At 41.7% G+C, this 27,939-nt stretch overlaps 2 protein-coding genes and 1 pseudogene across 3 annotated transcripts in view; all 3 read right to left on the minus strand.

The window, feature by feature from the left end:
* Positions 1–4,087: 4,087 nt before the first annotated feature.
* Positions 4,088–27,939, minus strand: part of LOC311585457 (uncharacterized protein) — a 101,260-nt gene continuing 77,408 nt past the window's right edge. Inside the window, exon 7 of the mRNA XM_084760674.1 lies at positions 4,088–5,023. The gene's annotated coding sequence lies outside the window, so the exon portion shown is untranslated. The remainder of the gene's footprint in view (positions 5,024–27,939) is intronic.
* On the minus strand, positions 5,771–27,919 carry LOC311585459 (uncharacterized protein). Its single transcript, XM_084760676.1, has 4 exons — positions 27,793–27,919; positions 8,856–8,982; positions 8,598–8,658; positions 5,771–7,231 (listed from the first exon to the last, which is right to left on the minus strand). The coding sequence occupies exons 1-4, from the start codon at positions 27,793–27,795 to the stop codon at positions 5,935–5,937; spliced, it is 1,488 nt and encodes a 495-aa protein (XP_084616802.1). The 5' UTR covers positions 27,796–27,919; the 3' UTR covers positions 5,771–5,934.
* On the minus strand, positions 20,335–21,536 carry LOC311584469 (solute carrier family 25 member 33-like; annotated as a pseudogene). Its single transcript has one exon. The product of its transcript is annotated as a solute carrier family 25 member 33-like (transcript).

A 27,939-nucleotide genomic window follows, 5' to 3' on the forward strand; every position in this document is an offset into this window, starting at 1 on the left:
TAACAAATACTTGTTATTCATATACCAGGATTTAAAAAATTAAGTATGTACATGTTACTATATATACTTATTCAGATTTTATTGTGGCTACTGCACAAACAGGAGAAGCAACTACACATGTTGTTTCTCATTGCCTGAAGAGTTTTGCTACACTTGGTATGCCTGCTGTTGTAAGGGCAAAATTAATGCCCTATTCTATATGTAATGTATATTCTACAATTGATGCCATGGTCTGTGGGAACTTTTCCTGCAGGTGCTTCACTTCTTTGTGCGTTCCAGGAAAGACCACCCACGGCCATAAACTAGACCTGCCAGCAGTCTCCAGGAACTCCTCCAGAGTTATTAGATTCAATTAACTCCCAATATTCCTCTGAAAAAAAAAAACTTCCCCTCCAGACTCAATCTCCACCCAACCTGCCAAAAGGTCAACATTGCTGTGACCCACAACTTCTTTGAAGATCCAACCTCCTCCAAATCTGCCTATGGATTGCATTCCTTTGACCCACAACCCCCACTTCCTTTTAAGAACCCATTGCCCTTGAAGCTCGGGGACACTCTCTTATCCTGCTGTGTCAGGAAGGATTGTGATCTGAAGCTCCAGCCCATAATATAAGACCCTGTGTATGTTGCATTGGTATCGAGTCCTGGTGGTCATTTTGAGGGTCTCAGGATCTGAGTGATCTCAGTATTACACTGAGTGATCTCAGTAAAGCACTGTTATAAAAACCAATAATGGTACAGGGTATAAAACCAAAAATTACAATGCTTTTTTCTCAATTCTCAATCAGCCACAAGACTGCAATTGCTTATAATCCCCAAGGCCAGGGGATTATGAGATGTGCTCATGGCACTTTGAAAAGTCAGTCACAAAAAATGTAAAGGGGGGATTTATATCCTTATTCACCACAGAATGTTTTAAATCATGTTTTTTATTTTAAAATTAAAATTTGGATGCCCTTCGGTCACTCAGACACAAAAAGGTTACGGCATCCTAAGACTCAGAATACCTATGCTCAGGTGAATTGGAAAGATCCTCTTACAGGAGAATGGCACAGCCCTGATCCAGTGTTAATATGGGGATGAGGGCATGTTTGTGTTTTTCCACAGAATGCTGAGAATGCTGGATGGTTAGCGGAAAGGTTGGTGCATTTTGCTGAAGTTGAATATAATGGTGTGGATAATGGGGGTGATGTGTCAGGTGATGGAGAGCTGTCCTGGACCTACATTCCAGATCCTCCACTTTCACATCCTGACTTTGGGAAGGACGAGATATCAAGGTCCCGGCGAATGATGAGTGTGTTGGCAAGACCTCCCCTAGAATGGTAAATACACAGCAACCATCAGGATTTAATTGCTCAGACTTTGGAAGACGGCTACCCATCTGTTTTGCAAAATACACTTCTCCATCTGGTTGTGTTGGGGTACATAATTATAGTCTCCTTGGATGTGGAGGAATTCACACCAATGCAGAACTACTACTTCCCAAAGGTATTTTCATTGAGGAAAAGAATTCTTAGCAAAAATTTTTGCCAAAGACATGATACAGCATCCAAATTTCATTATGGAAAAGCTGTCTAGGGGACAAATCATTACAATATAATGTGACTAAAAGCAACACACTTCTATCAGGTAATCAAATAGGGAGTGCTGAAGATTAACCTCAGACAAATATGGATAATGGGGGAAAACACTATCTGCTGAACTGGGGTGGTCAGATTCAGGACATCCTCAGATGTACCTATGGAAACTTGCTGTGGCCATGGGCCAGATAGGAGGCCAAAGAAAGGACTGCCATAGAGTCCTGGATGTCCTATATTGTGAATTGTTAGAGCATGTGTCAACCCACCTTATGTTTTGCTATGGGGGAATTTCTCAATTGCTTTTGTTGATAAATACTTTAATGTAAGCTGTGTTAATTGTACAATTACTACTTGGGTTTCTGAGGTACCTACTGGCACTCAAGTTATGGTATTTCAGCACCCCTCCTTTGTCATGATTCCAGTTAAAAGTTTCAGGATTTTGGTATAGTGAAATGCGTTTACAAGTTTGGAAGAGCAATGAGATGCTTTAAGTAGACCTCGGAGAACAACGGGATTAATTGTTGCTGGGATTTCTGCTTTGATTAATCTTATAGCTACAACTACCACCACTATAACTGATTTGCCTTAAGAAGTGCAAACTGCCTCTTTTGTGAATCAATTGCCTAAAAATGTCATGGTGGCACTTGGAACTCAAGAAGATATAGACGTTAAATTAGAGAATAAACTAGATGCACTGTATAAGATGATACAATTTCTAGGAGATGAAGACCTAGGAGTAAAAGTTAGAGCTCATTTAAATTGTCATGCAGACTATGATTGGATTTGCATTACTTCTAAAGTGTATAATGAGAGTAGATATAATTGGAATTCAGTTAAGAATCACTTTTATGGAGTATGGAAGAGCACTAATGTTTCCTTAGACATAATACATCAAGAATTTAAACTTAGAATTTTCTGAACCACTTAAATTTGATGCAACTAAAACAACAGAAGGTATTGTTTTTAATTTTTCTTATTATAATTGATTCACATTACATCCTGATTATAATCCCCTTATTATCTTCTTGTTCCCACTCTCCGTTTTCCATTCTCCATGTACCTCTGACCGGTGAGGTCCATCTCCTCCACTGTCTGACCACAGCCTATCAGGTTTCATCTGGATAGCCTGTTCCCCTTCCCCTGTGTTCCAATTTGACCTTTCCACTACAAGGCAGTGATCAAATCAAGGGCACCAGAGTTCTTTTGAAGTAAGACCTAATGATTCCTTGGATTACCTCAGTGTGGTTCATTATGTCTCCCTTTTCACTTCTGATTTTATTTGAATATTCTCTCTCTGGCTTTTAGTTAGTTTGCCTAACGGTTTGTCTATTTTGTTGATTTTCTGAAAGAACCACCTCTTAAGTTTTATTGATTCTTGAACTGTTCTCTAATTTATTCATTTAAGCCCTGATTTGAATATTTCCAGCCACATATTCCTTTTGGGTGTGTCTGCCATAATCTCTTTGGCTAGCAGTCAAAGAGAGGTAAGATCCATTCAGGTACAAGTCAACCTAAGACATGTAATGAATAATGAAATTCACGAAATGATGACAGGTTAAGCCATATATCCTGAATTGGACAACCAAAGATAGACACAGGCACTCTAAGCCTTAGCTAGAAGGCGGTGGCTTTTGTAAATATAAAAGGGGAACTGTCCAGAACCACTCATAAGGGCTGTCTGTCCATAGGCATTGCTCTCCTGCTCTCTACCCCAGCAGAATCATCACACGAATTGCTGAGACCATGATTAAACAAGATGTTCTGCCAAGTATACACCCAAGGTCCTCAGATTTTTCTTTCTTCTTAATCCTCACTTCCTGATCTAGTATCTTTTCGATATTGTCAGAGTGCACGTTGGGAGATATTTTAAAGAGACACTGAACCTTTTAATTTCTAAAACACTGTTGTATTTTTAATTTTTGAACTGTGTTACCATATATCATTAACATAACATCTTCAGAATAAGGTGTAAAGGACTGAATGGAATGTATGGTTTTCTTGTAAGCAGGGGTCAGCAGTGATCACTAGGTTTTTGTCAACATAGTAAATGCTAGACTTCTCTGGGAAGAGAAACCCTCAGGTGAGGAAATGTATATATTGGCCTGTAGGGAAGGTCTATGCAGTTTCTTGAATAGGGTTTGATGTGCTCATGTGGGAATGCCACCCATGAGCAGGCAGTTCTGGGAGGTATAAGAACAGTCCGTAAGCATGAGTCTTCAGAGCAAGCCAGTAAGCAGCATTCCTCCATAGTGTCTGCATCAATTCCTGCATCCAAAATTTATCTTCTGCTTGAGTTTCAGCATTGGCTTCCCACAGTGATGGACCATGGTCCCAAAGTATAAGCCAAAAAAATTCCTTTCAGCCTCAAGTTGTTTTGCTTATGTTCTTTATTACAGTAAAGAAATCAAACTTAGATGTGACCCCCCCCCATGTAAGTTTTGGAATGTATGCGTCAATGTGTGTTTGGTGTCAGAAAATGTGGGTTCCTTTTTTTTCAGGAGGTTGGGCTGAGAATATGGTCACAGAGTTTTCTTCAGCCTTCTGGAGACTAGCTGAAGAAGGCTTTGTCTTGAGAACTGGTCATGAAGGTGGCCTTCTGGGCATGGAGGGAGCCCAGGGCAGCCATGTTCAGTCAGGTTTGAGACAATGGCAATCTGTGCCCATTCCAGCAGGAGAAGGGAGCCTCTGATTTGTGAAAAGCCAGATAACCTACCACACTTGGTAAAAAATAAAGACAATCGAGAGTCAAAGAGCTAGGTTTTAATTCACTAAGCTTAATGATACAAAAAAAAAAAAAAAGAAAACTCAGAGTTATGGACGGAAAAATGGGAAATATCTGCACCCCTATTCCATATGTTTTTTAATGATTTTATTTATTTTATGTATATGAGTGTTCTATCTGCATGTATGTCTGCATCCCAGAAGAGTGCATCAGAGATTATAGATGTTTGTGAACCATGTGGTTGCAGGGAATTGAACTCAGGACCTCTGGTAGATGCTCTTAACCATTGACCCATCTCTCTAGGCCCTGATCTGGGTTTTTAAACCTAGGGTAATTGAATTGCAGGAGCCACTCCCAGGACACTTTCTCGGGCTTGTCTCCAGGGCACCTTTGATATGTTTTTCTTCCAAGAGCCAGCTTTCGACACATTTTGTGTGGGTGAGGGTCTGTGCTTTGGTCCTTGCAAGGAACTAGCCTTTTAACACCTTTGGGCCTGGTGGGTTGGTTTGCCATCATGGGATACAGCTCACCTATGTCTGACCATGAAGCTTACTGAAGCTTATAGGAAGGGCCTGCAGATAAGGGCCCACAATAAAACATTTTATGATTTATCATTTACCATGTATGACACTGGTTTTTATCTGTTATCCTTTGTTATGTAATTCTGAGTGGATGGCTTTCAGTTTCCAAGCCCTTTCACCTCTCACACTTCTCTATATACCTATGGAGAACTAGGAAGGGATATATACACTACAATGTGTGCTGTGGACATGTGTTGTGTGGATTCAAACTTGGGTTTTCACACATTTGTTGTAAGCCCATATCCCACTGAGCTAAATTCCTAAATGAATTAACCTGGTTAATCAGATGAATGTTCTTGACCTTGGAAAGATGTAGAAAGAACACACTTTAGGGAGTAATATTCTTTAAAAAAAGAAAAAAAAAAGAGGAAAACACCCCAGGAGGTGCTAATATTAAACGGTAGGATATAAATCATTCTGAGAAAGTTTGGATAACATTATTAGATTTCATGGTATGAGGCTGGTGATAATTGATCTGTGCAAATGTTTTACCACATTCACTACATTCATAAACTTTCTTCCCTATGTGTTTTCTGATAAATTTATCACAAATTGATTACATTCTTTTTTAATTTTTAAAATTTTACATATACATTTATAACATTACATGTACATACAATAAACTACCTATAGCAAGAACCTTAGCAACAGTAGGCAGTGCATAAGCCTCATAAACATTCTCTTGAGCATATATTTTTTCATGTTTTTAGAGATGACCTTCTTGTGAAAATGCTTTACCACATCGATTACATTCATAGTGGTTCTCTCCGATATTAATTCTTTCGTGCTTTTAAAGAAGAATGTGACCCTCAAAGGCTTTACCAGGTTCAATACATTCATGAAATATTTCATGCCCTTGAAGAGTAGTATAAAATATGGCTGTACCACATTGATATTCATAGGGTTTCTCTCCAGTATGAATTTTTGTGATTTTCAAGACTATTGTGATGTAAAAGCTTTACTGCATTAACAATTTTCATACGGTTTTTCTTCACTATGAATTCTTTCATGCGTTTGAAGGTTTCTGTGGTGTGAAAAAGCTTTAGCACATTTATTTTTTTTCACTGGGTTTCTCTCCTGTATGACTTCTTACATGCCTATCAAGTTGAATGTGATGTGCAAAGGCTTTACCACATTCAATACATTCATAGGGTTTCTCTCCAGTATGAATTCTTTCATGACTTTTAAGAGTACTGTAACTTACAAAGACTTTACCACATTCACTACATTCATAGGGTTTCTCTCCAGTATGAATTCTTTCATGAATTTTAAGAGTACTATGACATACAAAGGCTTTACCACATTGACTACACTCATAGGGTTTCTCTCCAGTGTGTGTTCTTTCATGATATTGAAGACTGTTGTGATGTGCAAAGGCTTGACCACATCGATTACATTCATAGAGTTTCTCTCCACTATGAATTCTTTCATGCATCTGAAGATGACTGAGACGTGCAAAGACTTTACCACACTGATTACATTCATAGGGTTTCTCTCCACTATGAACTCTTTCATGATTTTGAAGACTAGTCAGATAGGCAAAGGTTTTGCCACATTGACTACATCCATAGGGTTTCTCTCCAGTATGAGTTCTTTCATGCTTTTGAAGGCAATTGTGATATGCAAAGGCTTTACCACATTGAGTACATTTATAAGGTTTCTCTCCATTATGGATTCTTTCATGCCTTTTAAGATGACTGAGACGAGAAAAGGCTTTACCACATTGAGTACATTCATAGGGTTTCTCTCCAGTATGAACTCTTTCATGCCTTTGAAGATGACTGAGACATGGGAAGGCTTTACCGCATTGACTACATTCATAGGGTTTCTCTCCAGTATGAGTTCTTTCATGCTTTTGAAGGCAATTGTGATATGCAAAGGCTTTACCACATTGAGTACATTTATAAGGTTTCTCTCCATTATGGATTCTTTCATGCCTTTTAAGATGACTGAGACGAGAAAAGGCTTTACCACATTGAGTACATTCATAGGGTTTCTCTCCAGTATGAACTCTTTCATGCCTTTGAAGATGACTGAGACATGGGAAGGCTTTACCGCATTGACTACATTCATAGGGTTTCTCTGCAGTATGAATTTTTTCTTGCCTTTGAAGATGACTGAGATCTGTACTACACTGAATACATTCATAGGGGTTTTCTCCAGTATGCTGTCTTTCATGATTTTTAAGAATACTGTTCCATACAAAGGATTTACCACATCGATTACATTCATACAGTTTTTCTCCAGTAGGAATGCTTTCATAATTTTGAAGACTAGTGTTATGTACAAAGGCTTGATCACACTGAGTATATTCATAAGGTGTTTCTCCAATATGACTTATTTCATTCCTGTAAAAGTAAATAGCAAGTATATACTTTTTACCACATTGATGATAGAGATGAGGTTTTTTTTTTTTAATGTACATGACTTAATTTTACAATTTGGTCTAATTAAAGAAAGGAATCAGATCTTAAGGTTTTGTCTCCTGCTGTTTTATTCATAGGCTACCTCCTCATTTTTAGTTCTTTACTGTGTTTGAAAATATCTATGAACATTAGAGCCTTTAGTATGAAGTTCACATTTATACATCCCTTTTCTAGATGAGTTTTCACATCTTTGAAGAGACCTGTTAGAACTCAGGGCTTTACCACAGTGACTGCATTCAATACATTTTCCTGTAATGTCCTAACTCACACTACATTTGCAAAGTGAACCAAGATAAATAAAAGAATTTCCATATTCTTTCTAGTAATAGGGCTTTCCCTTGGTGGCTGGTGAATGTATTCCCAATGAAGTTGGAAACTCAATTAATTACAAACATTTATATAACATTCACAAAGACTCTCAAAAGGAGATTCAATCCTACCTTCTAATCATTCTGGGAGAAAGAGAGGTCCTGTGCTTCTTTCCCTATCCCTTCTGCTCTCATGGCTTGTATCTAATGTCACCTATAGTATATGTATGAAAGCAAGAGTACCAAATAAATGCTATCCACACTGCACTAATACAGTTTATCTTTATGTTCAACATAGACATGTACCAGAAAGATTAAGGTTTCTCCACAGTAATATTCTTGACTCTCATAAACTGCTCACTAAACTTTAGTAAGTCACTCCAAGTATATGAGTAACATAGGACTTACTACACACTATTTGTTTATTGGAAAGTTTTGTACATATATTTATTATCTAATCTATATTTGTGTTTATTGCAATACCTGGGGCATAAAACTAAAAGAATTGGCAATTTGACGGGCATGATGGCACACACCTTTAATCCCAGCACTCGCAAGGCAGAGGCAGGTGGATCTCTGTGAGTTCGAGGCCAGCCTGGTCTACAAAGTGAGTCCAGGACAGCCAAGACTACACAGAGAAACCCTGTCTCAAAAAAAACAAACAAGCAAACAAACAAACAAAAGAATTGGCAGTTCTACAGAGTAAGTTTCAAGTGGTGAAGATTAAAGTGGTGATAGCTGTTAAAGCATTGCTTCCTTGTCTTGTTTCTTAAGGAAATACCTTGTAAACATGGATAAGCTACTTGACATTGAGGTATATTGTACTGTATAATTTACTAATCATTGTACATTGTATATAAATACATTGATGAATGTACTTAAAGCTCTGCTTATTTACACTGTTGTGTTTCCTGAAACTTCCAGGATACATTCAAATGTCTTCAAAGGTACATCTGTAGCAGCTGGCACATGAAACTCACCTTCCGTGTATATGAGAATTTTGAAAATATTCTTCAATATTGTGGTCTTCCCATTTATAACCTAAAATATATTACCAGGAAATAAATATTATTGACAAGTACTCAAAATGTAAGTTACTATCCTCAGTGAACCTTAGAGTTATGCCTTATATCTCTACCACATTCTGCTTCTTTCACAATCGAAATTACAGAAGAGCATCAATAACCAAGAAAAACTTTCCCCCATATTTTAAAAAGTGAAAGAAAATTCAGTCTTACCTATAGCAGTAAGGTTACTGTAGGTCTCCTGCATCACTTCTTTGTAGAGACTCTTCTGGGAAGGAGTCAACAAAGCCCATTCCTCCGGAGTGAAGTTTATGCAAACATCGTCATAGGTCACCACATCCTAAAATATTCAATAGATGTGTACAACAGATAGCTTAAAACAGACAACACTGTCAATATATACTTTATTGACAGTAAACTTATTTAATTCATGTGCTTTGTAAACTCATTCATGCCACCCAAGTTCTATGTAATCATGAAGTCATTTTAGGACAAAACTGAAGAGGTTCACCCATGTCATTTCGAGGATATAGCCTTGAAATAGAAATGCCTATTAATAGATATATAGATATTGAAAAAGAAAAAACAAACAAAACAAAGCCAATCATAATGAGAAGACATCAGAGAAATTATATGGCCAATTACTAACTGAAAAAAATCAAAACAAAGCAAACAAAAACAAAGGCATGCGGGGTTTATTGGTGCACGCACTCAACCCCAGCACTCTGGAGACAGAGGCAGATGAATTTCATTGAGGTGGAGGCCAGCCTGGCCTATGGAATGCATTCACAAGGACAACCTGAGGCATACGTTAAAACCTATGCTCACTCCCCACCCGTCAAAAACACCCAAACAATCAACCAACCAAAGAAACAAACAAGATAGACAAAAGCACTGAAGGTCTCACTGCAATTCTTTAGAAAAAAACATGTATTTTCTCCAGTTCTTCATTGTTTCTCAGAAGTGTGAATTGTCACAGTTTATCCTGTAAGATTAATAAGATCTTACAAAAGGGAATGCATATTCAAACAGCTTGTGATGGACAGGTGAAAATGTAAGCAATATATATGTATGCCATTAAAAATATAACAGGACAGGACAGGACAGAAGACATGGGCCAAGAACTAAGAATATTTTCTGGTATTCTAGAGAAGATGAGTTCAATTGCCAGTACTTAAATGCGGGCACACAACTATCAATTAGTCTGTGTTCAGAAGTTCTGAGACTGTCTTCTGACTATTCTAAGCACCAGACACGCAACATGCATGCTTACATTCAAAAGACTCATTTCTGTGTCACTTATTTATGTAATAGTGGGCTGGGGGTAACTGCTATATTGATTCATACGATTATTATGTTTTTAATTTTTACTTTGTTCACTTAATATTTGTAGCCTCATTCCTTTTCACTTCCTGTTCCAAACCTCTCTTCCTCCTCCTTGTCCCCTCCCACTCTCCCCGTGTCTTCAGAAAGGGGAAGATCTCCTCCCCTTTCATCTGACCTCAGCCTATCAAGTCTCATCGGGACTGCCTGTATCTTCTTCCTCTGTGCCTTGGCGAAGGCACTCTGCCAGGGGGAAGTGAACAAAAAGTAGGCACCAAAGTCCTTGTCAGAAATAGCTCCTACTCCCCATATTATGGTATCCACAGGGGAACTGAGCAGAGGGTCTAGCTCCTCAACTGTACATGACCTTGGTTGGTGCAGTCTCTGAAGCACCCCCTCCTCCACCTGGATTTGTCGGATCGATTGGTCTCCTTGTGGGGCTCCTGTCCCCTCCAGGTCCTTCTATGTCCCTACTCTTCCATAAACACCCTGTGCTCCTCCCTGGCTCTGAGTCTCAGCATCTGCTTGGATCTCCCGCTGGGTGGAGTCTTTCAGAGGACCTCTATGGTAGGCTCCTGTCCTCTTCCGTTTCTTCAGTGGCTTCCAATATATAGTCTATTTGCTCTTCTGAATTAGAATTAAGTATTCTCTCCTTGTTATTTAGCTTCTTTATGTCTATGTATTGTAGTGTGGTTACCCTATACAATGTGGCTAACATCTGTTTATAAGTGAGTATATACCATGGTGTTTTTCAGGGTCTAGGTTTCCTCACTCAGGATGATCATTTCTAGTTCCATCTACTTGCCTGAAAATTTCATCCTCCTTTGGGTTTTTTTTTTTTCATTTTTCATTATGTTTCTTTTTAACATGCATTATTGTACATGAAGATAATAAACTACATTCAGCAGGAAGAACCATGAAACAATCAGGAATTATAAAAATGTTACATTCATAGTGGTTTGGTTATTTGTATTTGGCAAACTTGAAGTAAACATTTTCCTATGTTGTTGGGTCTTAATTTCTGAATGAAAATCAGTATCTATCATATCTCATCTCTATTAACTTAAAACATCTAACTTGATCTAAAAACATTTTAATTCCCAACCAACTAAGCTTAATTGTAAGACTAAACTATTTGGTCTTCAACTCCATGAGAGACTTGAGAAGGAATAAAACTTAAATACCTGAGTGAAATGGAAGTGCAGGTCAGCAGCTTCCAAAATGAAAAAAATGACTGAGACAGTCTACTGCTGAACAGTCCCCGAACACTCTATAATGTTGGAGTGTTATCTTCAGCCTTCTGGCCCAATATATCTGACAGACATATTTGCGAGGCAAGAACTATTGAGGACTTGCTTACGCTGTCTTGTCAGATGCTGAATGAGAATCCACCTTAATTGTTTTGTGCATCCCACACACCTCATACAATTTTGATATTACAACTGTAAAATGCTTGTGAGAAATTATGTTTTTAGAACAAAACAAAAAACTGGACACTGACACTAGATCAGACCTGACAGGATTCTTTCCCCTCAGCATGCTGAATGCTGACATCCTGCATCCTCCATGTTCCAGCCTCAAGTGCCTCAGTTGCTGTTACCCATCAGAACAGAACAGCAGCTGGGACAGCCTTGTAGAAAGCTTCTGATCCCAATTGGTCCAGCATTTCAGACTGCCCCACACAGGACTCCTACTAAGCCTGGAGTTCTCAACATTTAGAAAATGGACCACAAATGCTATCCCTAGCCTTCTTAGCCATTTTCCCCAATTTTGGGGGTTGCCCTAAATCAGCCTAAAGAAACCTTAAGAGAATGACAACCCATTTCCTCTAAGGAAGTTAAGTGGGGTTCTGTTTGTTCTCTTGGTCTACAGATGCTTATTTTCATCGGGAGTTGGTTATAAGTTATTATAGGTCTTATACAGAGAGAAAACTGGCTTGGGCTCAGGAATGTCTCTCTTCTCCTTTATCTTTCTCATAGGTAAGGACATAGGTTTCAATCATGAGAGATGGAGAATATAAGATTTCAAAATAAGGTCAAATTTCAACAGTATTTATCTACAAATCCAGTCCTACAGAAAATGGCAGAAGAAAAACTCCACACCAAGGATGTTAACTATGTCTATGAACATACAGGAAATTTATATTTTCACAGCAGCAAAACTTGTCCTGCCTGTCCATATCTATTCAATAAAATATGTGAAGTTCCAGCGAGGGCGGTATGACAACAGAAATAAGTGATGGGAATATAAAATGGAAAGGAAGTGGTCAAAGTACCATGAATTACAGATGATGTATCTTAGTACATATGAGAGATCCCAAAAGTTATTCCAGAGAACTCTGAGAGTTGATAAATATCTGCTGCAAAATGACTAGAGACAGAATTACATCAAAACAAAATAGCAGTAGCTCTCCTATATACAAATGAAAAATGGGCTGAGAAAAATATTTTAAAAATACAACTCACAACAGCCACAATTAATATAAAATATTTTGGGGTAGCCCTAAGCAAGCAAGTGAAAGACTTGAATGACTGTACTGTTAGAGAATTTTCATTAGATTCTTTAGTGAATGAAACTGAAGACGACATCAAAAGATAGAAAGATCTCCTGGGTTCCTGCATGGATAGAACTGCAGTCAAAATTGCAGTCCTGCTAAAAGCAATCTACAGATTCAGTACAATTAACATGAAATTTTCAACACAATTCTTCTCAGACCTTGAAAGGACAATACTCAATTGTGTGTGGAATAACAAAAAACAATCCTGAACAGTAACAGAACTTTTGGAGGTATCACCACCCCTGATTTCAAGCTGTACAACAGAAACATAGCCAAAACATCTCATAAAAAGAGACATACCAATCAATGGAATCAAACTGAAGACCCCCACACTAATGATCTTCAACTAACTGTACTGGTCTAACTTGATATATGGATTGAGAAGAAAAGAAACAGAAAATTATTTATCATCCTGCAGAAAACTCAATTCCAAGTGGATCACAGAGCTCAACATAAAACCAGATGCACAGAGCATGACAGAAGAGAAAACAGGAAGCACCGTGAACACACTACACAGGAGAAGCTTCCAGAACAGAACACCAATCATGCAGGCATTAAGATCAACAAATGAATGAGACCTCAGGAGACTGAAATGCAAAGAACACCAGCAATAGACAAAATGGCAGCCTACACAATGGGAAAAGATTTTTATGAAATCCACGTCCAACAGAGGGCTAATATACAAAGTACAAAAGGAACTTAATAAATTAGACATCAATGTCCAAGAAATATTTTTAAAATGTTCAATATCCTTAGCCTTCAAAGAAACACAAATCAATGCTATATTGAAATTCCATCATCGACCTGTCAGAACAGCTAAGAGCAACACAGTAAGTGACAACTCATACTGGCAAAGACGTGGAAGAACGAGATCACATGTTCATTTTTCTTCTGAGAGCACACTTTACAGCCACTATGAAAATTAATACGGTGGTTCCTCAGATACTTGGGAATCAAGATCTCAAGACCCAGCTTTACCATTCCTGGGCATAGACCCAAAAGATGCTCCATCCTACCACAAGGACATTTGCACGACTATATTAATAAAACCTTTAGTCATATCAGGCAGAAACTGGGAACAGCCTAGATGACCCTCAATAGAAGAGTGGATGAAGAAAACATGGGATGGTTAAATGATGCTGTATTGCTCAGCTCTTACAAAAAATAGGATAAAGAAATTCATAGGAAAATGCAAGGAACTAGAAAAATTTCATCCTGAGTGATGAATCGTATGAAGCTGGTGGGCTGCTTGGTCTTTCTGTGGGTCCCCTACCAGTTAAAGCTGGGGTGTCTCTAACATGGACTGTTTCTTGCCTCTGGATTCCTGTCCCCTACCTAGCAAGGTCATGATGTCTGTCCTCAGTGGAAGAGGTGGCACTAGCCTGATGAAACATGGTGTGTCAGGGCAGGCTGGTAAGGCGGTTTCTCCTTCTCTGAGCAGAAGGGCAGGGGGAGAAGAGGGAAGTGGGTGGGACGGTGGGACTGAAACAACAATCATGGAACCAGCATGGGTCTGCACTAGGCCCTCTGTGTACCTGCTGTGGTTGCTTGGCTTGGGTTTTTTGTGGAAGTCCTAAGAGTGGAGGTAGGGGTGCTTCTGACTTTCGACTGTTCATGGAACTCTTTTCGTCCAATTGGATTGCCTTGTCCAGCCTTGTATATGCTCATGTCTCTTTGGCTATGGGATGTGTGTGTGTGTGTGTGTGTGTGTGTGTGTGTGTGTGTGTGTGTGTGTGTGTGTGATTGTGTGTGTGTGTGTGTGTGTCCCCTGGAGGTGGAGATACAGGCAGTTGAGAGCCACATGATATAGGTCCTAGGAACTGAACTCTGGTCCTCTGAAAGACGATCAAGTCCTCTTACCCACTCAGCCATGCCTCCAGCCCTCAGATTCCAGTCATGTGTTGCTGAAGGATGAGCCATCACCTCTTTTCTAACAGTTTCTAACCTCTTTGTAAAACTTGTAAGAAAAACCTAAAAGCAGAAAGCAATGGTCAGACCATCTAGAAACCAGACCTTCATTTTCCCCCCACACATCAAAAGCAATGTGGGTGTGCACACTGGATAGTGATGTTATGAGCTCAACAGTGTCCCACACCCTTGGCTGCAAAGCCTCACTCTCCCTAAGGAATCCACAATCAGAGAAGTTTAGCGGCCAAGAGACATTACCCAGGTCACCACACAGAGGGAACAACAGTCTGTTTCACATTCCATTCCAGTATCTGTAGCTCAATTGGCCTGCTACCCATGACATGAGCACAGTAGGCCTCACATTCACCCTGGTATGGCTGCTGGTGTCCCTCACAGCTTCCTTCTATTAGTGCATATGGTTGTTAGGCCTTCCCAGAATCTCTCCTAAACTAGAGTCACCCACCGGGTCACATGACAGTAGCACATCCCCTACTGGATGAACAAGGATCACATGACTAGGACAGCACAGCCTTCCTAGCACACCCTTTTGCCCTCGGGTCAGATAAGGCCCTAGCCTGAAAATTTTTATTTCAGTCAAAGTTCTTTCAGTCTCCAAAAGCACTTCATGTTCATCTGTGAAGACATAGGGTCCCTTGTATGCATGTGCCACTTCATACACAATATCTCGAGGAGCCATTTTTTGGCTTCTCACCATTGGAAAGTCCTGTAGCAACGACTCTGAGATTCCATCTTACACCCATCAGAATGGCTAAGATCAAAAATTCAAGTGACACCACATGTTGGCGAGGATGTGGAGAGAGAGGAACACTCCCTCATTGCTGGTGGGAATGCAAACTTGTAAAACCGCTTTGGAAATCTATCTGGCACTTTCTCAGAAAACTGGGAATAGGGCTTCCTCAAGACTCAGCTATTCCACTCCTTGGAATATACCCAGAAGATGCTCCAGCACACAACAAGAAAATTTGCTCAACCATGTTCATAGCAGCCTTATTCATAATAGCCAGAACCTGGAAACAGCCTAAATGTCCCTCAGTTGAAGACTGGATAAAGAAACTAGGGTACATTTACACTATGGAATACTACTCAGCTATTAAAAACAAGGAAATCTCGAAATCTGTGGACAAATGGATTGAACTAGAAATGATCATACTAAGTGAGTTAACCCAGAAGCAGAAAGACTCACATGGTATATACTCACTTATAATTGGACACTAGCCCAAAAGGCATGGCCCATGAAAGTCTTCACTTACCAGGAGAATGGGATAGATGTGAGGACATCCTACTGGGATTCTAGGTAAGAGAAATATAGGAGAATGGGGAAATAGAAGGATCCAGAGGGTCCTAGAAACCTACAAGAAAAACATCGCGCCCAGGGGCGGTCTGCTCAAACTACTGCACTAACCAAGGACAATACAAGAAGTAAACATTGAACCCCTACTCTGATCTACCCAATGGACAGGACATTCTCCACAGTTATGTGGAGAGCAGGGACTGACTTTGACTTGGACTCTAGTGCCCCATACTTGACCACTTTCCCTTGGTGGAGAGGCCTGGTGCCAAAGAAAGAATAAGCAGGCTACCAAGATGAGACTTAATAGCCTATGACCATATAGAGGGGGAGGAGGTCCCCCTTGGTCATAGATCTAGGGGAGGGGAATAGAGTGAAAGCGGGAGGGAGGAAGGAACAAGAGGATACAAGTGATAGGATAATAATTGAGATGTAATCTAAGTAAATTAATTAAAAATATTTTTATAATGGATGGACACAAATTTTTAAAAAGCACAGACTATTTAAAAATGGAGAGAGAACATCTAAAAACAGGAATTAAAACACAGAGTCATTTACTATATTATAGAAGCAGAATGTCAAATCAGGAGGAGAAATTGGGACTATATAGTAGATGCTATAGGAAAGCATGGGCAATGTGTAAAATAAACCAGATTCATTACACAATATATTCTAACTTAAATACTAAATATATGAATAAAATCTTTAGTTAAACAAATAAAAAAGATATCCCCAGGACTATTTCTTAAGTACACAAGTGTCCTTTATTCACTAACAGGTTCCATAGGTGTCATGGGATGAGAAAGACAGGAAAAACAGAAGGAAGAAAAGATGAAAGCTGGTGTGGGGAGGTCTTGCACAAGACAGGTCTCATGCCAAGCAAGCTGATTAAGAAGAATGACATCTGGTATACTACTTCCAGGCAAAAATGGAAGGGAATGGGGCACTTCTGTGAAGACAGCAGAAACAATCATACAATGAAATAAACACAGAAGGAAGGTAATCAAGCATGCTGCATAAGGGTAACGGGATCTTAACAACATTAGTGACCTAGCCCACAGTGGCCTTGGGATTGATAACCACAGCCCCATGTGGTGGTAAGAATTGGGGGTCTCAGGAACAGAAGCAACCCCTCCCAAAACGCCCTGGCAATTCTCCCTAGCATATTCATGGTTTTGGAGAAGGAGCTCTCTCTTTTTCTGTACCTCAGGCTCTAGTGAAAGCTGCCGAGGCCTAGGCCCCAGGCTTTTACTGGATCTGCCAAGCATCTTCCTGGGGTTTAGAAGGAGCTACGCTCCTTCTCCACACACGGGAAAGTCTTGCTTGATCAGGCTAAGCCTCAAGACAACAGTGTTTTTCTTTCCAAATACTTGTCATGTGGCATCTTCATGACCATATGACACAACTATGCTTTTCTCAAGAAGAAAACTGGGCAGTAATGGCACACCAGGCGTTAGTGTTGGTTGTGATGATGTAATGCTCCATTGAGCAGCTTGTTAGACTCCTGTTCCTTAATATGAGGAATGGACTTGTCCAAGTTGTCTCCTTTGTTATAATTTGGAGCTGAATGTCTAGATAATCCTAGTGAATGAGCATGTTTTCTAGCACCTAATCTCTAACAACCCTGGTTAACATACTATGTATTTTGGAGAGTTGTAGAGGCAGCCCACTCTTAGCTAAATTCTACTTTATGGAGTGCTACCTAACACATGAGAGTCCAATTACCACTTGCAGGAAATTAACTCCAAATGGATCTCACAAGTGCAGAAATTCTAGAGACACTAGAGGAACTAAGATTCTGAGTTTGGTGTCCTGCCATTTTCTAATGCACCAAAGCACTATGATGTTGACTATAAGGGTGTTTTTATACACAGCTCCCATTCTGCTCCCAATGCTCTTCACACAGTAAGTTACAGAGAGCAGTCATTCAAAGGCCACCATGTGGGTCCAGGTAGTTGCAAAGAAATCAAAAGATATCACAGAATATCACAACTTGCCACTACTTCCCACCAGCCACAGGTAGGGCCCATAACATGGGCTCCAGTGGCTCATCTGCCCACTCCATCCCAGACAGTCGTCCCTGACTCACTATTTCAAGGCTTCCAGGCTGGCCTGTGGGCACCACACAGATACCTGTGGGGTTCTGACTAGCAATTCATCAGCTTCAGAACTGAGCCTGTGGGCCCAGGGGTTCCGCTCAAACTATGGCACCAGCCAAGGACAATACAGGCCGTAAACTTCAAACCCCTACCCAAATCTAGCCAATGGACAGGACATTCTCTACAGTTGAGTGGAAAGTGGGGTATGACTTTCACATGTACTCTGGTGCCTCATATTTGACCATGACCCCTGGATGGGGAGGCCTGGTGGCACTCAGAGGAAGGACAGCAGGCTACCAAGAAGAGACTTGATACCCTATGAGCATATACAGGGGGAGGAAATCCCCCTCAGTCACAGTCATAGCAGAGGGGAGTAAGAGGAAAATAGGAGGGAGGGAGGAATGGGAGGATACAAGGGATAGGATAACCACTGAGATGTAATATGAATAAATTAATTTTTTAAAAAAGAGCTGAGCCTGGAGACTAGAAGAGCTGCCCCTTTTCTGACTGGGGATCCCCGTGACTGGGTAGCCTGTGCTGAGAGACAAGACTACCTCCCTAGAATTAGAATGTGCTGAAGGAACACAATAGTTTCCTTGGGCTATTTTCATGCCCAGGCACAAACTTCTCGTGGGATCTACAGGGATTTACATTTCAGTAGCATTGCCCCTGGCCTCTAATCGCTCACCCTTCTTCCTTCCTCCATTTAGTATGTGTTGGGTTCCTGGAGGAAGCCAAGTAAATTCACATAAGATACTGAAGATTAAAAAATGTAGGCTTTATTTTCTGTGGCGAAAGGAGACAGTCAGCTTGGGATCAGAATCTCATCCCTGAAGGGATAATGGATTCCATATATAAAGGGTGAAAACCACAAGGTGAGACGGGCTTTTATGGGTGATAGGATCATCCAATCAAATTTAACATTATGGGATAGGCAAGAAAGTATCTGTTGGAGACTTAGCCTGATCCAGGACACTTGGCCTCAAGACCCTTAACTAATCCATTAAACACTGAGGTGAAGATACAAAGGTGGAAGGGTGCTACAATAGTAACAATTAAGGATAGATTGTTGGGCTTGGTGGTGCATGCCATTAATCCCAGCATTCCAGACGCAGAGGCAGAGGCCAGCCTGGTCTACAAAGTGAGTCAGCCAAGGCTAACAGAGAGACCCTGTCTCGAAAAACAAACAAACAAACAAAACTAAAGCATAGATTTTAGGAAACAAAATGTTTGTTCTGGGGTTTCATCCTAAGGTCAGGGAACTTCATGTACATTTAACTTGGTAAGCGGAGTAACTCAGACAACGCTGAGAGAAAATCAGGAATCAGATGACAAACACAGTCACAGATCTTTCTCTCACCAGAAGATGAAGGGTGGCTCCATTCGTATAGGAGTTTTCTACCTGAAATTCAATTTAGTCTCTTGACAAATTAATAATAAAGAAAAGTATAGTCTTCATGGTAAATTGAACACATAAAAGAAGTGGCTGAAGGATGGATGCCTTTAGTGAACTCTACAGTCATCCAGCATTCCTCCTGACTGTTAGGTGGAGAAGGAAGCTGTAGTAGTCAAGGTTCTCTGGATGAACAGAAGAACGGATAAAATACCTCCCTGTGGGGAGAGCAAAGGGGTTTACTAGCTCACAGGCCGTGGTCCAGCTAGTCTACCAAGGGCTCTCTAACAACTAAAAGTTGGTAGTTCAGTCCAGAGTTCAGGTCAGAGGATGGATGTCTGCGCTGCTCTTCAGTATTAGAACAGTTGCCAAAGAAGTAGCCTCTAAGCCAGAACAGAAATGAACTTATTACCCAGAAACAGGACAAGGAGGGAGGGGGGAAGACAGAGAGAGAGAGAGAGAGAGCGGGAGAGAGAGAGAGAGAGGGAGGGAGGAGAGAGATTGATTCTTTCTTCAGTAGGCTGCCACCAGAAGATGTGGCCCAGATTAAAGGTGGATCTCATCAGCTCAAAAGATCCACATTCAGGAATGGTCTTCCCCCTTCAAAAGCTTTAGTTAAGAAAAATCCCTCAGAGGTGGACGCAGCTGTGTGAGTCCTAGTTAACTGCAGATGGAGTCGGCTAGGCTACCATCTCATCAGCTAAGACAGCAGCAGAGACAGGTTTCTTACTTGAAACAGGCAAGAAAAGCACAGAGTCCTTCCCAAAGCAATGCTTTTTCTCAAATAGGAAGCATGGGGAGCTCACTCAGGGAGTCTGGGTAAGTTCATGGAGAGGTCTGCTTATCCCTGCACATACTTAGTTAACAGTTTCACTTTGTTTTTGTTTTAATTAAATAGCGTGATTTAATTTACTTGCTGCTCAGTCCTCAGTCCTCTTAAGTTAAAAAAAAAAGTTATAATTAACTATTAATGTTAATGAGTTTAAACCTTCCAGAAACATGCATCCAAAAGGAAAAGTCCAACAGGGGACACGAGCCAGGTATTCTATGGCCTTTGCTGTTTTCAGTTTCGAACACTAAACATGAGCGGAAAAGAAAATCTCTAGGGTTTTCAGTTTTATTCTTCTAGAACACAATAGTGTGGCTTGTTACTAAGCACGCTCTCCCAGCAGGTGCACGATGAACTCCAGGTGGACAGGACGATGGCAGCATTGGGGATCTGCCGGGTGAGCTGAGCAAACAGTCCTCGGTAGAGAGCCAGGTAGCCCTCCTCTCGGAACACCAGGCGCGCTGTCTGCATGAGCGACTTGTACTTGCTGCCTTCCTCCCGGAGCCCTGTCCTGATGACCTCATGTGGGTAAGCAAGGCAGGAGGCACATCCCTTAGAAACAGCAGCAGCTGCCATGAGTCCAAAAAAGCTGGAGGAACTTTTCTCACTTCCATCTGTGGAGGAGACTATTGGAGCTTCCTTCAAACACTTCTTTAAACTCTCTTAAAATAGCAAAGCAGACGACTGTCTCTGAGGTCCCAGCACATGAGGCAGGCAGGACGCCTTCTGTCTGGTGCACATGGCGCGCACGCTGGAGTGCACTCATCTGCTTGCAGCCTCTCACCTTTCGTTCTGGCTGCATCCCCGTTTAGCCACCCAAACAGGACTCATTAAGGTATTTGTGACAACAGCTGCAGAGCCAGCTGAGAAAATGTGCACAGTATTGCTATTAGACACGAAAATGCCGTTAGCCTGTTCTTAGGCTTTGGAGTACCACACAAAGTACACAGCCCTTGAAAATGCAACTCCAACCAAATGTGGACCCAAGCCTCTAAAAAGTGACTTTGGTCCCTCCTTTTCCAGGATTGACTTCAGCACCTGTAAGAGTCCAGGTGTCACCGACGTTGGTCTCATCGCTCCAGCTCCGCTAATGGTCCCCAGATGAGCCTGAGGATAATATACTGTCTGAAGAGCTAGTCTCGAAGACTGCAATCTTGTCTTAGTGACTTCTAGTGGACATGTGAAATAGCACCAACTGTGCCCCCGCACCCGCTGGCGATGAGGTGTAGCAGCGTGTTCTCCTTCTGCTGAGTGCCCGTCGCCATGGCTGTGCTGCTCCCGGGATGCGCGAGGTCTCTGGCTCCGCTGGCCTCTGACTCTCCCATGCGAGCAGGAGGCCCAGGCAGCTGGCTCCCTCCTCGGTGGGCCCGCCCATCAGCGGCCTCGGCAGAGCGCTCCAGCTGCTGGTCAGAGCTGGGCAAACGGCCGTCATGTCAACAGTTTGACCTTTGAACATAGTCAAAAAGTAACAGCAGACATTTGGGGGCATTTTTAGCTCAAATTTAAGCAGGACCGTATATAAATAAAAACCTTGGTAGAAGGAAGTATCTCCAGCATGTCCATCTTGTGCTGTAACATCTAATGGAAAATCAAGTGCTCAGCCCACCAGGAAAGAAGAAGAGCACTACAAGAATTCTATGCCAAATTTGAAGCATGACCGTACTTGGTTTCAGCGCAAGACTTCCCAAGGTCTGCTCCTCAGTCGGGTTTAAGAGAGCAGCCATGGATATATTTCCTGGGATGATGTTAAGGAGTAAAATCACAGATACTTGCAAAGCAGGCTTATAAAAGGGAGACACGGGGTAATAAGAACATAACAGAAAAAACTAAAAATAACACCATCTGGTCACCCTGTGGTTAAGGAGGGGGATTAGAGTGTCAGGGTGTTCTAAAAAAACAACTCAAGGTTATGATTTGGAGTATGCCAGGTTCCAGAAAAGAGACTTTAAAACAGTAACTCAGCTCTTACGATACATGAAAACTTCTCTTTAAAAATACAGCATAGTGGCCCCTGTGTGGAAAATGGAGTCAGACAGATTCCTCACAAGTAAATTACACTGGGAAAGTAGACTGCTTGGGAGCCAATGTTATTTGTTAACCATGATGCATGATCTGAACAGTAGAGGTGTGAATGCCACAATTCTCACAAATATGAAGGGCAAAGAGCACAAAAACAGAAAACATCTGAGAAAAAGCACTGTAGATATTGCTAATCAACCATGGTTGTGCTGAGCTACTCTGTCCTCAAAAAAAAGGCCATTTTTGCCTCTGAGCAGGCTGAATCAGAGGTCGGACAGAGCTGCTTCCATGCAGGACCAGAAAGAGTTCATTTTAACTAGCCCTGGCTGCCGTCTCTCTCAGGAGTGTGACATCACTGTACTTGAAAAAAATGGACTAAACTGGCTTCACTGCCCCATGTGCTCCCAGGCCTAGCAATCTGATCTGTATAAGAACACTCCAAGGATTACTCCTACCTTTTCTCTCAGGCTTCTCACTGAAGAGTCACGGCCCAATCTGGAAGGAGCTACAGGACTTTCTTCCTAGCACTGGGCAGTAGAGGCAGGATTAGGTGTTCAAAGCAATTTCCACTTATACAGTGTGAAGGAAACGTGGGCTATAGGAGTCATTGACATAATGAAATAAATCAACAGTGCTTGAGAAAAATGGAAACAAATTAGTAATGACCAGGGAACACTGGAATGTAGACACAGAAAGATTAGAACAGTGATTTTTTTTTAAATGAAACTTTAAAAGAGATACCAATAATGGACTTTTTACAAATGTAAAGATAACTGAAAAAGCCTTTAGTTAAACTGACTTAGAAAAGAGTAGGCCTCTCCTCAGGAGATGCAAAGCTTTTAGTAAGACACTAACAGGCCTTGCCCCTAGGCAAACAATAGCTGCTGAGATCTGGAACCTGTCACACAGCTGCAGCAGGGAGTGGCCTGTGGCTCAAACATCTGAGATGACTTAACTGTGTCACCAAGGTTTGTATGTATCTGCACAGCAGAGTTCCCCAATTGGAAACTGATATTCACTGGCTCAAGCTAACTTCCCCAAACTGCTCACCCACCAATCTGCTCTGTCTTCATTCACATGCCATTAATTAATACGTTTGGAAATTAGAAAATGGCTCACCCTGCTTAACTCAGGCCCTTCTTCATAATGGTGACCCTGCAGCTGACTACACTGCAGTCTCGGATCTAGCTACTGCCTTCCCTGGTGCCCTGCCGTGCACACGATAGACTATTTCTCCTATACTGGTTTGAAAGCAAAGGCCATGCTCCACACACAAATTCTCTTTCTGTTAAGGCAATGGGCAGTTGATTATGTAATACAAATAGTTAATTATCAAACCCTGCGACTATAAAACATTTTAAGTGAAGGATGTAATTTTAATCAAGAGGACAGAAAGCTAATAGCCCTGCACAGGTACAGACTAAAATTAAGGACACCTGAAGCAACATAAGTGCGAGAGTCTCAGAAGCACTTGTCTATAAGGCTGCAGGTACAGCTGTTCAACAATTAAAACGGCTTTCTGGGAAGAAAAACTCTATGAACTTAAGAAATTAATGAAGAAAAATTTCTTAAAGAATAGCATGTGAGCCTGGCATGGTGGCGTACACCTTTAATCCCAGCACTCGGGAGGAAGAGGCAGGCAGATTGATATGAGTTCGAGGCCAGCCTGGTTTACAAAACAAGTCCACGACAGCCAAGCTACACAGAGAAACAACAACAACAAAAGCCCAATCAAACAAAAAAGAATAGCACGTATCCAACCCCAGTTAATGTTCACTGAGGAGCCATCTAGAACAGATATTGCGGTCTGTATATGCTGGGTCAGACCCCAGGTGACACAGTGAACAATTTAAATAGGGATAGGACACTGTAAGTCTAGTCACTTAGGCAGCTCAGAGCTTTATCCAGCAAAGATATTCCCAAAACAAGGGGACACCCTCACATGCTGGTAGGAGAACAAACCTGAACAACCACTTTGGAAATCAATTTGATGGTTTCTCAGAAACTTGGGAATGGTTCTATTTCAAGAACCAGCTATACCACTCCTGGGCATATACCCACACACGCTCAGCCACAACCCAAGGACACTTGATACACTATTTGTAATAGCCAGAGCATGGGAACAACCTAGATGTCCCTCAACTGAAGAACAGATAAAGAAAATGTGGTACATTTACAGAATGGAATATTACTCAGCTATTAAAAACAATAACCTCATGATTTGTAGGCAAATAAACAGAACTAAAAAACATCATCCTGAGTGAAGTAACCCCCATCCAGAAAAACAAGCATGGTACGTACTCACTTATAAGTGGATTTTAGCCACAATGTATAGGGTATCCATGCTACAATCCACATACCCAAAGAAGCTAAGTAACAAGCAGGGCTCAAAGGAGGCGGCTAGAATCTCCCTGAAAATAAATAGACATTGGGGGTGGATAGATGGAGGCATCCCCATGGAAGGACTGAGAAGGTGAACAAAAGTGACCAAGTATGGAGAGGATGGCTGGAAAGAGAAGTGGAATTAGTTTGGGGCGGGGTAGGTCTGGCACAAGTTAGAAATCTAGGACAATGGAAACTCCCAGGAATCTATGAGGGTGACTCTGGCTGAGACTCCCAGCAATGGGGGCTACAGATCCTGAACTGGCCATTTCCTGTAAGCACACAAGAAGTCCAAAGGGATTGGAACACCAATCCGCCCACAAAGCCTTCAGCTTACAATTGGTCCTGCCTCAGAATGTACAGAGACAGGAGCCTAGCTCAAGCCAACAACTGATGGAAACAGATGGAACAGACCAGCAGCCAAACATTGGGTGGACCTTGAGGGATTCTGTGGAAGAACCAGGGGAGGAACTGTAGGAGCCAGGAGGGCTAAGAAACCACAAGAAAATCGACAGAATCAATCAGCCTGGGCCCACTGGGGCTCACAGAGACTGAACAACCATGGGGCGTACTTAGGCCGCCTTCTGCACATATGTCATAGTTGTGTAATATAGTCTTAATGTAGAACACCTAATAGCTGGAGCAGGGGCTACCTCTGTCTCTGATGCCGGCCTATGGATCCCTTTCCCCTAACTGGACTGCCTGACTAGCCTCAATAGGAGAAGACGTGCCTTGTCTTACTGCAGCCTGATATGCCAAGGCTGGGTGACATCCTTAGGGGCATCCTCTTTCGTGAAGAGTAAGAGAGGAGGAATGGATGGCAGGTAGGTAACAGGTAATGACTAAGAGGAGAAGAGGAAGGGGAAACTGTATGTAAGTTAATTAAAAAGAACAGAGTACTCCAATAAATGACACACTTCAACATCAGGACATAAAAGCAGATACAAATTAATAATGGAGAGAGGACATTTAGAAATGGAACTTAAAACATGGAGTCATACTGCAGAGCATGGTAGCGCACACCTTTAATCCCAGCACTTGGGAGACAGAGGCAGGTGGATCGCTGTGAGTTTGAGCCTGGTCTACAAGGCAAGTCCAGGACACTCAAGACTAACACAAAGAGACCGTGTCTCAAAAAAAAAAAAGAAAAGAAAAGAAAAGAAAAGAAAAGAAAAAGAAAAAGAAAATAAACATGGAGTCAGTTACTACTTCATAGAAGCAGAATCAGAGAGAGAAACTGGGACTACATAGTAGACATTATAGAGTGTTGGAGGATAATCTGCTGTATTTCTGATGCTAATGACTGCTCGCTGTCTGACCCACCTTTTGCTTAAGAAAAAGCCACCCCACCTGGGCAGGGCAAGAGACAGGTGGGGCTTAGAGAGGAAGGAATTCTGGGAAGAAGAAAGGACTGCCAGGAGGAGAGAGACCTGAAGTGAAGAGAGGAAGGCCACCATGAGTTAGCTGGAGGAGAAGCACATGGCCAGCAGCGTGGATGGAGAATCCAGCCCAGATGAAGAACACTAGCAAGTATTTGGGATTATGGATGGAAGGTAGCTTGACAGAAATTATTAGAAGCAGATGGCATGGGATTGAGGCAGGGATCCCATGCCTGCGCCACTATAGGAGGTCGTTTAGAGGTGCCCCAGGTGAACTAAGGCTATTTTAAAATATAACAAGTTTCTGTGTCTTAACTGATTGCTAGCTGGGCCTACAGGTAATACAGATAATACTTGTAATTTTAAAAACAAGAATAGGGAAACATGGGCATCTGTATAAAATAAACTAGATTCATTAACACAATATATTCTAACTTAAGTAATAAATATATGAATAAAATATTTAAAGAAACAAAAAACTATTTCTTAAGTACCCGAGTGTCCTGAAGCAGCAGATTGTTACTCAGTGACAGGTTTCAGAGGGGAATGTGCCATGGGGTGAGAAAGACTGGAAAAGTAGAAGGAAGAAAAGATAAGAGCTGGTGTGGGGAGGTCTCGCGCAAGACAGGTCTCATGTCAAGCAAGCTGATTAAGAAGAATAACATCTGGTATACTACTTCCAGGCAAAAATGGAAGGGAATGGGGCACTTCTGTGAAGACAGCAGAAACAATCATTCAATGAAATAAACACAGAAGGAAGGTAATCAAACATGCTGCGTAAGGTAAAACAGGGGATCTTAAGAACATTACTGACCTATCCCAAAATGGCCTTTGGATTGATTGATAATCACGGCCCTATATTGTGGTAAGAGCTGGGGGTCTAAGGAACAGAAGCACACCCCTCCATTCCAATGCCCCTGGCATCAGACCATGACAAACTCTCCCAAGCATATTTTTGGCTTTTCAGAAGGCGCTCTCTATTTCTTTATACCTCAGGGCCTTAGTGAAAGCTCCTGAGGCCTGGGCCGCAGGCTGTTACTGGATCTACCAAGCATCTTCCTGGGTTTGAGAAGGAGCTATGTTCTCCACTCATGATGGACTCAGGAAAAGACTTGCTTGACCAGGACAGCATTTAACACAACAGTGTTTTTCCTTTCCAAATAGTTGTCATCTGGATCTTCTTGACCATATGGCACAACTCTGCTATTCTCAAAGGGAAACTGGACTTTCATGGCACACCAGGCCTTAGTGTTGGTTGTGACCCTGTAATGCTCCAGTGAGCAGCTTGTGGGGATTGGACTAGTGATGGGTTGTAAAGCATTTGTCTCCTTTGTTACTATTTGGAGCCAAATGTGTAGATAATCCTAAGTGAGTGAACCTTTTTTTTAGGACCTAATCTCTACCAACCCTGGTTAACATACTATGTATTTTGAGGTGTAGAAGCTGCCCTCCTTTACATAAATTCCACTTTATGTGACTTACTATCCCATAAGCATTGGTAAGTCGTTTCCGTCATCAATTCTAATCTTCTACAACGCAGCTTAGTACTGGAGTGCTACGGAACACATGAGATTCTATTTACTACTTCCACTAAATTAACTCCAAATGGATCGCACTCCTAGAGGTTAAGTTGTTAATGCAGAAAGTCTAGTGACACTAGAGAAACTACAACGCCCTGAGTTTGGTACCCTGGCATCTTCTGATGCACAGAAAGCACTGTGATGCTGACTACAAGGTGTTTCTACATACAGGCCCTGTTCCCGATGCTCTGCACAGACACAGAGCACAGAGCTCAGTTACGACGAGGCCACCACGTGGGTCCAGGGAGTTGCAAGGACCACAAAGACCTCACACGATAGCCACTGCTTCCGACCCAGAGCCAGGAAGGACCACAGCACGGGCTCCAGAGGCTCAGCCGCCCACTCCTCCCCAGACAGCGGCCCCTCGCTCACCATATCCAGGCTTCCAGGAAGGGTTGTGCACCCCTCACAGCTCCCCGCAGAGATCAGACTAGCAGAGACTCAGCTTCGGAACTGAGCCCAGAAACAGGAAGAGCCCGCCTCCCTCAGCTTCAGACCGGAGCCTAGAGACCGGAAGAG

The sequence above is a fragment of the Acomys minous genome (genome assembly GCF_964271855.1).
Source record: "Acomys minous genome assembly, chromosome: 15".
In the NCBI taxonomy this organism is placed as follows: domain Eukaryota; kingdom Metazoa; phylum Chordata; class Mammalia; order Rodentia; family Muridae; genus Acomys; species Acomys minous.

Bases quoted from the DNA above. Each gene is read 5' to 3' on its own strand.
- LOC311585459 (XM_084760676.1), bottom strand. The intron at 8,659-8,855 runs GTAAGACTGAAT...AATATATTTTAG, and splicing joins CAGTAACCTTACTGCTATAG to GTTATAAATGGGAAGACCAC. The intron at 7,232-8,597 runs GTGAGTTTCATG...TTACTTTTACAG, and splicing joins AATTCTCATATACACGGAAG to GAATGAAATAAGTCATATTG.